General features: G+C 46.4%; 1 protein-coding gene across 1 annotated transcript; it reads right to left on the reverse strand.

Moving 5' to 3' along the window:
* Positions 1–390: 390 nt before the first annotated feature.
* Positions 391–5,174, reverse strand: SLC7A3 (solute carrier family 7 member 3). The gene is made up of 11 exons (XM_001085167.5): positions 4,780–5,174; positions 3,982–4,140; positions 3,592–3,769; positions 3,279–3,391; positions 2,931–3,153; positions 2,618–2,757; positions 2,416–2,518; positions 1,686–1,852; positions 1,338–1,504; positions 882–990; positions 391–755 (listed from the first exon to the last, which is right to left on the reverse strand). The coding sequence occupies exons 1-11, from the start codon at positions 5,147–5,149 to the stop codon at positions 625–627; spliced, it is 1,860 nt and encodes a 619-aa protein (XP_001085167.1). The 5' UTR covers positions 5,150–5,174; the 3' UTR covers positions 391–624.
* Between the last annotated feature and the right edge of the window lie 7,041 nt (positions 5,175–12,215).

The raw sequence follows: 12,215 nt of genomic DNA on the forward strand, positions 1-12,215 counted from the left end.
TGCTCAGGCAGTCACAGGAGTGTGGGACTGGTCCAACTAGAAGAGGTGGAACAGAAGCCAATAGCTTCAGTGTAGGCCCTAACCAATGTCAGTGTTGCTATCAGAGTCCACCCCAATCCCAGAGACAAGTGTTGCTATCTACTTATCCAGAGCCTAAACTTTAGTGTAATGAGGGGAAAACATATCTCAAGACCATTCCTCTAAGTGTGACTGGACCGGATGGCTACCTACTTACACCACCCTCCTCAAACCCTGATTCAACAAGAAGCACCCGCAGGCACAGCAGATGCTTTTGTGGTAACTGGAGAAAACACAAAGGACCCTTCTCTGAGGCTCTTCACTCTTAAAAGTCAGGCTCTACATCTTTAGCAAGCAAAAAACAGGACACAGTTTATTTTTCTACTTTCTTTTAATATCATTTTTTAAAGTTGGTGAGCAGCTAGACATCATTTAGAAGCAGACGGGTTAAAATAGACAAGAAATAGCAAAGACACATCCTTCACATCATACAGAACTGTATTAGTATCCACCACCACCATCACAGGGGAGGGCTGGCTGTCACTGGAGTCAGGAGTGCTCTCCATTATTGTGCAGGGGACCAGACAGCATTTAGGTGTGACGATGTCAGACTGAGTGAACACCGAGAGTGCTGGGATCAAGGTCTATAGTTTTGGCTCTAGACTTGCGTGAGGGTTGGTTACTCTTAATCTCTTCCATGCTGTGCTGGATCCCATAGCCGAAGTAGATAGCAAAACCTAGTGGGGAAAGGTAGCTGTGAGGTGGGGGTGTAAAGGCTTCATAGGTCTCCTACTTGAGACCAAGAGGGAAAGGAGTTGGGCTAGGACACCAAAGAAGCCTACTCTTCCCAAGTGTATACCTACCAATCAACATCCAGACCCCAAATCGGGCCCAGGTACCAGCTGTCATCTGCATCATAAGGTAAATATTCACAAAGATGCTCATTAGTGGGAGGAGAGGCAAAGCAGGCACCTGAAAGCAAAGTAAAATCTTCTTTGTACATACCACAGGGTGACCTAGAAAGAGATCCCTATCCTATGCAGGCCAGAAAAGGGCGAATCCAACTCTTACTTGTCCTCTGCATTTCAGTGGCTGCTCATTTAGCATACCTATGAGACTTCAAGAATATGCAGTTTGGGTAAATGGAACTGGAAAGGAACTAAAGAGGATCAGAGAAGAAGTCTTTGGCCTAGGTACCTCCTATATCTTCCCTTTCATGTTCAATTAAAGAATATCTATAAACTTTATTAGACCTCAAGATATCTGGAGCCTATTCTCCCAAGATGGGCTGGCAAGGGAAAAAGAGAGAGTTTATTTACCTTAAAGTGAAGGGGAGTGGAGCTCTGTGGCTGTCTCCAGATAACCACAGTGATCCCAATAATGAGCAGCAGGAGCAGCACAACCACTGCAATCCACACCAGGTCTCCAGAAAGCAATGGAACTGACCACTGGGCCAGCACCAGGCAAACAGCAGTCAGCAGGACAGCTTCAAAGGTCAAGTTGAGAGACATCAAAACCAACTCTTAAGACCAACATGCTAAGACATTAAAAACCCCATTCCAAGGAGAGTTGCACTCTCTCTAGTTCTTCCTCAGCCACCAAATGCCACACGCTTCCACCCAATCACGCTGACCTCAAAGCCACCCCAGAAAAATTCCACTGCTCACCAAGCAATGAGGAACAAACATAGACAACTTGGCCAGAGAGTGGAGTGGGGATGGAGTTGAATGGGCAAAATAGTCCCCATAGGGTCAGCTTCTCTGATTCAGTAGTTATCGGCTCCTCCTGCAACTCCACTTCTTCCCCAGTCTTTGTCTCCTGATCAGGTTGATACCTGAGGCAAAAGTAAGATGGCAGTATTAAGAACAACCTTTACTCACTTTACCATCTTCTCCCAGGCAGCTTAACCTTTCTCATCACCATTAAGGGAAGTTCTTTTTGGCAGGGTGAGATACCCAGATTCCTCAAAGAAAGTTGGAATAGCCGGGTGCGGTGGCTCATGCCTGTAATCCCAGCACTTTGGGAGGCCGAGGCGAGTGGATCACGAGGTCAAGACCATCCTGGCTAACACAGTGAAACCCCGTCTCTACTAAAAATACAAAAACAAAATTAGCTGAGCGCAGTGGCGGGCGCCTGTAGTCCCAGCTAATCGGGAGGCTGAGGCAGGAGAATGGCGTGGACCCGGGAGGCGGAACTTGCAGTGATCCAAGATCGCGCCACTGCACTCCAGCCTGGGCGACAGAGCGAGACTCTGTCTCAAAAAAAAAAAGAAAAGAAAAGAAAAAAAGAAAGTTGGAATAATGAAGGCGGAGGAGGAAAGAGGAGCAGCAGATCCCCATCATTCCTCATCCAAGAATAAAAATCCAAATCACAGTACGCAGAGGAAGAGCGTCTCACCTGAGGATGAGAACACAAATTGACACCAGGGAGTAAGCAAGCAGGGTCCCAATTGACATGAGGTCCACAAGATCAGTGAGTTTGAAGAGGAATGCCATGAATGCTAAAATTAATAGGCAGGAAACAAGAAATGAGAGAAAGGAGTGGCAAAGTTAAAGAAGTTGGCAAAACAACTAAGGGAAAGGGAAAGAGGGTCTGTTACCTGCAATAATGCCAGAGACCACAGTGGCTATGATTGGGGTGCGTGTGCCGGTGTGGATCCGAGCAAGTACACGGAACAGGAGGCCATCCTCTGCCATCGCGTAGATCACCCGAGGCATGGGGAACATGGAGCCCAGGAGGCTGGAGAGCAGAATGTCCAGGGTGGCATGAGTTGACGGGGATCTCTCTTCCCAAGCCTGTATGTTTAAGGGTCTCCACCTTCCCCTCACAGCCCTTTTAAGGGGTATTCTCTGGTACTGAATGCTATAACCTGAGACTCTGACAGCAGAAGAAAACAAACATTTGACACTGACCTGGTAGAAAGAGCACAGAGGGAGCCAACAGCCACAACATAGCGGGCAGGAGCCCATCCAATGTAGAGAAATGCCTCAGGCAAAGGGCTCTCAGGCTGAAGCTGGTAGTAAGGCATCATGAGGGTGAGTGCAGAAGAGACACCAAAATACGCCAAAAAGCAGACAGACAGCGAGATCACAATGCCCATCGGGATGGAATGCTGGGGATTCTGGGCTTCTTCTCCTGCAAGAAGGGTTGCAAGTTTCTAAATCAGGGGAGCAGGCCCACTCCTCTACCACCCCCAGTCTGCATACAGCCTGGGCACGCACTGTGCCCAAGCCCCAAACAGAATGGAATGACTGTGTTACCAGTGGTAGCAATACAGTCGAAACCAACAAATGCATAGAAACAGGTCGCTGCTCCGCGGAGAATTCCCTCGAAGCCAAAAGGCACAAATCCTCCAGAGCCTAGAGGGCCCAAGCTAGAGTGGAAGAAGGGGTGGAGAATGTAAGGGTGTGTTCAGCCAACTCTGTGTCTTTTCTCTAATGTCAAACCAGTTAGCTAGGTCTTCAAAGTCCAGCCTCCCATTTTTTCCCATCCCCATCCAGAATCCTTCAGCACAGATCTCCCTCTTCCCCTTCATTTTCCCAGCTCTGCAGCTCCTAAGAGTAACCCTCTAACCTATAGGTGTCATTGAGTTCAGCCATGGCCAATTCGTAGTCCTCTTCTGTGAGCTTCCAGTTGTGCAGGTCCCCCTTAATGAAGCCAGAGATGATGACGAACCCAAGAACCAAAAGGTTTACGCCTGTGAACACTTTGGTAACCAGGGCCGACTCACTAGCCCCGAGAGCCAACAATCCTGTGGGAGAAATACATTCAGTACTCCCAGAAAGTCTTCAGTCCAAGCTTTGTTGCCCTGCTTCTAGGTTCCTTTCCAGCTTTTCTTCTTCCCCACCATTATCACCTTCCTTAAGCCTTTCTCAGGCCCATCCCCCATCCTTATACCTGGCCCCAGGGCCTAGCCCCTCCTGGCCCAACCCCCCCACCATTATATCCTGCTCTTTGCCTCACCAGTGAGCAGCAACACAAGGCCCAAAGCAAAGAAATCTGGATATTCTGCAAGGACATGGGGGACGTGCAGTGCAATGGATCCCTGCAGAGTCTTAGAGATGTGGTTCCCAATCAGGTTGTCAAAAGCAGAGCTCCAGGCCCGGGCCACACTTGCTGTACCTGGTGTAGCAGAGGGAGAAACATGTGGTCAAGTTCCCTTCTTCCCAGACCCCAGGCTCACACAAGTCCCTTCCATTTTCACCTATTCTTACTTTTGTTTTGTTTTGTTTTGAGACCAAGTCTCACTCTGTCACCCAGGATGGAGTGCAGTGGCACAGTCTCTGCTCCCTGCAACCTCTGCCTCCTAGGTTCAAGAGATTCTCCTGCCTCAACCTCCTGAGTAGTTGGGACTACAGGCGTAAGCCACTCTGCCCGGCTAACTTTTGTATTTTTAGTAGAGACAGGGTTTCACCAGGTTGGTCGGGCTGGTCTTGAACTCCTGACCTCAGGTGATCTGTCTGCCTCGGCTTCCCAAAGCGTTGGGATTATAGTCGTGAGCCACTGCACCTGGCCTATTCTTACTTTTTAAGAACCAAAACCATTCACTTGATTAAGGAAACTAGGACGGAGATGGGTAGAATGAGCAATTTCTCCACACCTTCAACCCTCCCAGACCCCCAACAAACCCACACATTTAGGGAGATTGAGGGCCTGTGAATAATATAAAGAATACTTCAGCTTCACCATTCCACCCAGATTTCCTGACCCCAAACCCCTTTGCTGGCTGTGCAGTTCCCTCCCTCCCCTACCATATCTCACCAATGACATAGGAGAGGATGAGGTTCCAGCCAGTGGCGAAGGCCCAGAGTTCACCCACAGTGACATAGCTGTAGAGATATGCCGAACCAGAACGGGGAACCCGGGCACCAAACTCTGCATAGCACAGCCCAGCCAACACAGAAGACAGGGCAGCCACCAAAAAGCAGATCACAATGGATGGCCCTGCTTTATCTTTGGCCACCTCTCCAGCCAGGACATACACGCCTGCACCCAATGTGCTGCCCACACCCAGGGCCACTAAATCCAGAGTGCTTAGACATCTGGCAAGGCGAGTCTCAGCCATGCCTGACTCCAGTGTACGTCTGCGTACCAGCTTTTGACCAAATCTGCGAAATGCTTGCCACGGCATTCTAGCAGGAATTGAAGAGGATGATCTGGTGAAAAACAAGACAAAAGCCCTTCAATAGGGCTCATTATCCCTAAACTCTGAAAGCGAATTACAAGACCCACTCCACCAAGCAAAGGAGCTATTGGGAAATGGGGAGGGGGATATGGAAGGGGCAGAGGCAAGTCACTTTACCTCTGACCTCAGTTTCTTCATATACAAGTAGGAATTACAATACCTTACAAGGTTTCTGGAAGGGCTAATTTCAGAAATGGCACGTGAAAGCCCCCTGAAGTAGAATGGCTGGCGCCTAGTAAGTGCTCAATCAATATTAGGTCTCTTTCTCTTGCCAGGAACTGTTAGGGTTTATCCTAATCTCAACCCAGGAATCCTGAAACCGAATGTGTCAGTTCCTTGGCCTGTGGCTATTTGGGAATTAAACAGAGCTGGTCCCAGGGGCTTGCCCATGGGGCTTCAAACAGACACAGCCCCCAGACCCCCCAGAAGGAGAGGGGACCAACCTTGCTGCAGATTAAAAGTAAGCACCGACTCAATTCCATCCCTCCTTACCAAGCCCACACTGCTCAACCAGCGCAGCCGTCGCCCAGGGGAGTAAGCAAATGATCCCCTACTTCCTCCCAAGCCCTGCTAGGCTGACCGGCAAGCATCAACAGCGAGGCGGGGCTTCGACATCTAAAGATTTGGAGATGCGCCCCGAAAGGGGCCCCAGGGCATCCCGAGATTGCTTGCACTCTCCTCTCAGCAGAGAGGAAGGGGTCCACCCGATGCCCCCCGACTCAGGTCCCAGATTTTCCTGTCCCCATCTAGAAATGGTTTGGAGCTGGGGTGGAGACGGGAGCCCTAACTCCCGGGGCGGGGGTCTCGCCAGCAACAGGTCACGGCCCCGTTGATGCAACTGCATGCCATGGTTGCCTGAGAATGCTAGGTACGCCCGGACCCTCGCCGTCCCCCCTCCGACACACGTGTGGGTCCCCAACGCTTACCAGAGAGCTGTTGCAAACCTAGGGAGCAGAGAGCCTTGGATTGGGCTCGGTGAGGCGGAGTTAAGCCGAGTTGGGTTGGAGCTGCCGAGTTCGGCCGCTCAGGCTTCAAAGCTGCGGCTTGGGGTCGTTGCGCGCCAAGCGCCCCTTATATACACCGGGAGGCGGAGCCGGTAACGTCATGGGATCCCACCCCCAATCCTCCACCCTACACACAATACACACACACAACACACACACAAAACACACACACTTCTTGGCTTTGCGAAAGGATTGCGTGGGGCCTGAGACTGCGTCCCATCCTCACTAACAAGCCTGACGTGCCGGGGAGCGAGAAAAGGGGGAGGGCAGTCTTTTCCCATTTGCCTCGCTGGTCGTCAGAACAGGACAATAAGAGGCTTCCTGGCCAAAGAACCCATGGGATTTTCCACCTCTGTGCCTTGTTAGGACCAGTGATTCTGGGCAGGTATGGGGAAGGTAGATGGGGTGTGATGGGGGGAGTTGGGTGCGTGTGTGCATGTGTGTGTCAGGAGTGAAGCGGAACACAGCAGGAGAGTCTCCACCTCACTCTCAGTCTTCCTTCCTTAGCTTGCTTGTCTACACATCTGACCCCCACCCCTCAGCTCTCACGCTCAACTGTGGGTGTTTCTAATGCAGGCAGCAGGAAAATGGAAGATGATTTCAAGCCACCTGTATACAGATAATTAATCCCATCTAGATTGATTTATAGACCCCAATCTCTCTATAATGTGTCTCCAGCTGCCTATAAATATTAAACTATTAAATGTGAAATTCTGACAATACTGACATCTTGGAGGAGGAAGCTTGTTTAGTTCCATTTTACTGATGTGTAAGCTGAGGCTCAGAGGCACGACTTGCTTGACACCACACCATAATTATTGTTGACCACCTTTGATAAAACCTGGCCTGTTGCACTTCAATGCCTGCCTCCCATAGGCACCATATCTTACTCAAATGCACAAGAAGAGGGATGTGGCTGCAAAGAAAGACAAACAGGGAGAGGCATCAGCAGCAAGGTAGGCCCGTTTAGGCTAGGAGATACTAGGAAACAGAAAAGGACCCGAAGAATCGAAGAATGATCACATTGGGTCAGATCCATAATCCATCTGACTCAATCAATTCTTACTCATAAGAAAGCACCAAAGGTTGTGAAAGTGTGGTCCCTGCTCCACCAAGACATCTTGGGGATTAAGAATGGACTCAGATATCCTTGCTTCTTTTAATGATCCATGATAAATATATTACCCATGAATCTAAAATCTAAATCCTTTTTGAAAGAATTGGTATTTTCAACTAGCTGCAGCTCCATTTGGCATTCATTAAGTATTTATTGAGCACTAGGTATAGTAGCAAGTACAGCAATGACGAGACCATGAAGGAAACACAAAATAAAATCCTTGACCTCCTAGTCTTAATCTAACTAGGGAAAGAAAACACACACTATACAACTGAAACATTATTACATAGAGGTTAGGAGTGCTGTGTTTGGAATTGTACTTAGGTTAAACTCACAGCTCGGCCACTGTGGATTACCTAACATCCCTGAGCCTCAGTTTCTGGATATAATATACATATTTCACAAGGTTTTTGTGATGCTTAGATGAGATTATGAAGTCAAATCTTCCTGCCTGGCACATGGAAAGTACTCAAGACAAACTTGATACATATTTGGAATGATATATTAGTGTATATGATCTAGTTGCTTAGATTTTGAGATTGATTATAAATCACAGCATCACAGAGATAAAATCCAAATGCCATAAAATCCACTCTTTTAAAGAGTACAATTCAATAGGATTTAGTATACAGTCACAGAGTTGTGTATCCATCACTCCAATCAGTTTTAGAACATTTCATCGTTCCAAAAAGAAACCCTGTACCCATTCCCAGACACTCCCCATTTTCTCCCAATCCCCTCACCCTATCCCTAGGCAACCACGAATCAACTTTTTATCTCTGTAAATTTGCCTAGATGTTGGTTAAAGGATGTAGAGTTTCAGTTATGCAAGATGAATAAGTTCTGGGGATCAAACGTGCAACATGGTCACTATAGTTAATAACACTGTATTATGCTTGATACAGTTAATAGTATTGTATATTCTTGTACATACTTGAAATTTGCTAAGAGTAGATCGTAAATGTTCTCACCACATCAAAAAATAGTAATTACGTGAGGTGAGGGATATGTTAATTAGCCTCATGATGAGGCTCATTCCACTATATATATATCAAAACATCATATTGTACACTTTTAAAAATATGCAATTTTTATTTACAACTATACTTTGATAAAGCTGAAAATAAAATAAATAAATAAAATGTAATTCAGGTGAGGGAAAAGAAGAAAGAAAACCTCCATTTTGCACCAAAGTGATAACTGATTCAGGCAAGGATAATCAATAGATGATCCTGGGTGTTGGGGAGCAAAATATTCACATGACCTCAAAGTACCACCCCACAGATTATAGTTTAATTATAAAGGGAAAGGTCCTGTATTAGGGGTTTTTTTTTGTTGTTTGTTTTGTTTTGTTTTTGAGACAGAGTCTCACTCTGTCACCCAGGCTGGAGTGCAGTGGTGCGATCTTGGCTCACTGCAATCTCCACCTCCCAGGTTTAAGCAATCCTCCTGCCTCAGCCTCCCGGGCAGCTGGGACTACAGGCATGCGCCACCACACCCGGCTAATTTTTGTATTTTTAGTAGAGACGGAGTTTCACCATGTTGGCCAGGCTGGCATTGAACTCCTGACCTTAAGTGATCTGCCCGCCTCAGCCTCCCAAAGTGCTGGGATTACAGGTGTGAGCCACTGCACTGGCCAGTTGGTAACCTTAATTACCTCTGCAAAAGCCCATTTTCCATACAGTGAAACATATTCACTGCTGTAACAAGCACCAAGGGAAGAAGTCATGGGGGCCAAAATTCTTCCTACAACAGTAACTTTACAATGGAGAAATCTGGTGGAAAACACCTTAGCTAAGTGATCAAGTTTAGCACCACAAATAATGGGGCAAACTGACATTATATGCCGGCAGAGGTGATGCAATGAGAAGTACATATCATCCATGACATATTTTTGCCAAAAACGTTTAACCCTGAAACTAGTTGTGAGGATGTAACCAGAAAAGCCCAGATTGTAAGACATTCTACATGACAAAAGACAACTAGCTAGAGCTCTGCAAATGTCTTGAAAGATTTTTTTGCCAGGCGCGGTGGCTCACGCCTGTAATCCCAGCACTTTTGGAGGCCGAAGCGGGCAGATCACCTGAGGTCAGGAGTTCAAGACCAGCCTGACCAACATGGAGAAACCCTGTCTCTGCAAAAATACAAAAATTAGCTGGCCGTGATGACGCTTGCCTCTAATCCCAGCTACTCAGGAGGCTGAGGCAGGAGAATCGCTTGAACCTGGGAGGCAGAGGTTTCGGTGAGCCAAGATCGCGCCACTGCACTCCAGCCTGGACAACAACAGCAAAACTCTGTCTCAAAAAAACAAAAAAAAAACAAAAACAAAAACAGAAAAGAAAGGTTTTTTTGTTTTTTTAAGTAGAGGAACTGTTCTAAAGGCACTAAAGGAGACTGAGAGTCATGACACTATGAAGTGCATGGTCCCCAGCTAGAACTTGGATTGGAATTCTAAAAAAACAGCTATAAAGGAGATGACTGGGATTATAACAGAAATTTGAATGTGGCCTGTATATTAGATAATGATATTGTATCAATATTAATTTTTTGTGCATGATAACAATATTGAGGTTATGTAGGAAAGAATGTCCTTTTTCTTAGGAGATATGTGCTAAATATTTAGGGATGAATTGTATTAAACTTGAAAATGGCTCAGCAAAAATAATGTGTGTGTGGAGAGAGACAGAGCAAACGTGACTAATGTTGAAAATTGGTGAATCTAGGTGAACAATATGGGTATTGCTTATGCTACTCAGATTATCCATATATTTTCTTTTTTCTTTTCTTTTTTTTTTTTTTTGAGACAGTCTTGCTCAGTCGCCCAGGCTGGTGTGCAGTGGCGCGATCTCCGCCCACTGCAAGCTCCGCTTCCCGGGTTCACGCCATTCTCCTCCCTCAGCCTCCTGAGTAGCTGGGACTACAGGCGCCCGCCACTACACCCGGCTAATTTTTTTGTGTTTTTAGTAGAGACGGGGTTTCACCGTGTTAGCCAGGATGGTCTCGATCTCCTGACCTCGTGATCCACCCGCCTCGGCCTCCCAAAGTGCTGGGATTACAGGCATGAGACACCGTGCCTGGCCGATTTTCTTTTAATTTAAAGTTGAGGCCAGGCAAGGTGGCTCATGCCTGTAATTCCAGCACTTTGGGAGGCCAAGGTGGGTGGATCTCTTGAACTCAGGAGTTTGAGACTAGCCTGGGCAACAGTGCGAAACCCTGTCTCTACTAAAAATACAAAAATTAGCCAGGCATGGTGGTGCGTGCCCGTAGTCCCAGCTACTCGGTGAGCTGAAATGAGAGAATCACTTGAGCCTGGGAGGTCGAGGCTGCAGTGAACTGAGATCACTCCACTGCACTCCAGCAACAAAGCAAGACTCTGTCTCAAAAAAGAAAAAGAAATTGAAAGTTTAGAAATGATCACACTTTCCTAGATGATATCCCACTTTTTCTACGTAACTCTTAATACATTTTGAATTTCCTTTGATATATGAAACGTGAAATATATATACATACATAACCTGAATTTTTGCCAAAATACACATCAGTCAGCCTAACACAATTCATTACTCATTCTTCTTTGGCTTTGATGATATGTACTTTATCATGTATTAAATTCTTAAATATACTAGCATATATTTCTGGATTTTCTATTTTTCCATTGATCTGTGACTACATTTATGCTAGCATATTAAATTCATGTATTTATGTATTTATTTTAGTCCCAGTTCCAGGTTTAGCACATTAAAATTAGCTTTTAACTTAAAAATTACAGAAGCAGGCCAGATGCTGCAGCTCACACCTGTAATTCCAGCAGTTTGGGAGGCTGAGGCAGGAGGATCACTTGAAGCCAGGAGTTCAAGACCAGCCTGAACAACATAGCTAAATCCTACCTCTACAAAAAAATGTTTAAAAGTAGCTGGGCATGGTGGCTTGTGCCTGTGGCCCTAGCTACTGAGGAGGCTGAGGCAGGGGGATCTTTTGAGCCCGGGAGTACAAGGCTGCAGTGAGCTATGATTGCACCACTGCTCTCCAGCCTGGGCAACAGAGCAAGACATCTTCTCAAAAAAAAAAAAAAAAAAAATTACAAGCGCAAAACATGTTCATGAGACAGAGCAAGAGAATATAAAATAAAATAAAAAGTAAAAATCTCCTCCTACCCAATGTGATGTCCCTACTGTTTTTTGTTTGTTTGCTTTGTTTTGTTTTGTTTTGTTTTGTTTGAGACCGAGTCTCGCTCTGTTGCCCAGGCTGGAGTGCAGTGGTGTGATCTCGGCTCACTGCAACCTCTGCCTTCCGGGTTCAAGCAATTCTCTGCTTCAGCCTCCTGAATAGCTGGGGTTACAGGCGCCCACCACCATGCCTGGCTAATTTTTGTATTTTTAGTAGAGATGGGGTTTTACCATCTTGGCCAGGCTGGTCTTGAACTCCCGACCTCGTGATTCACCTACCTTAGCCTCCCAAAGTGCTGGGATTACAGGTGTGAGCCACTGCGCTCAGCTAATATCCCTACTGTTAACAGTTTATTTTTCTTTTTTCCAGATTCTGTACCTATACAAGAAAATACATGGAATACAAAGACATATATCCTTTTAAAAATACAAATATGACATAGCATACATATTCTTTTGCCCTTTATCTTTTTTTTTCTTAAAAGTATATTTTGGACTGCTTTCCAGATCAGTACTCATGGATCCACCTCACTCTTTTTTTTGTTGTTTTGAGACAGAATCTCGCTCTGTTGCCCAGGCTGGAGTGCACGAGATCTTGGCTCACCGCAACCTCTGCCCCTGGGTTCAAGCGATTCTCCTGCCTCCACCTCCCAAGTAGCTGAGATTACAGGTGCCCGCCACCACGCCTAGGCTAACTTTTGTATTTTTAGTAGAGACGGGGTTTC

Source organism: Macaca mulatta, chromosome X, assembly GCF_049350105.2.
Source record: "Macaca mulatta isolate MMU2019108-1 chromosome X, T2T-MMU8v2.0, whole genome shotgun sequence".
NCBI classification, from domain to species: domain Eukaryota; kingdom Metazoa; phylum Chordata; class Mammalia; order Primates; family Cercopithecidae; genus Macaca; species Macaca mulatta.

Excerpts from the sequence above, each read along its gene's own strand:
- SLC7A3 (XM_001085167.5), bottom strand. The coding sequence starts at position 5,149 with ATGCCGTGGCAAGCATTTCGCAGATTTGGTCAAAAGCTGGTACGCAGA. Across the intron at positions 4,141-4,779 it reads CATCCTCTCCTATGTCATTG|GTACAGCAAGTGTGGCCCGG; the intron begins GTGAGATATGGT and ends CTGCTACACCAG. Across the intron at positions 1,853-2,415 it reads ATTTGTGTTCTCATCCTCAG|GTATCAACCTGATCAGGAGA; the intron begins GTGAGACGCTCT and ends CTTTTGCCTCAG.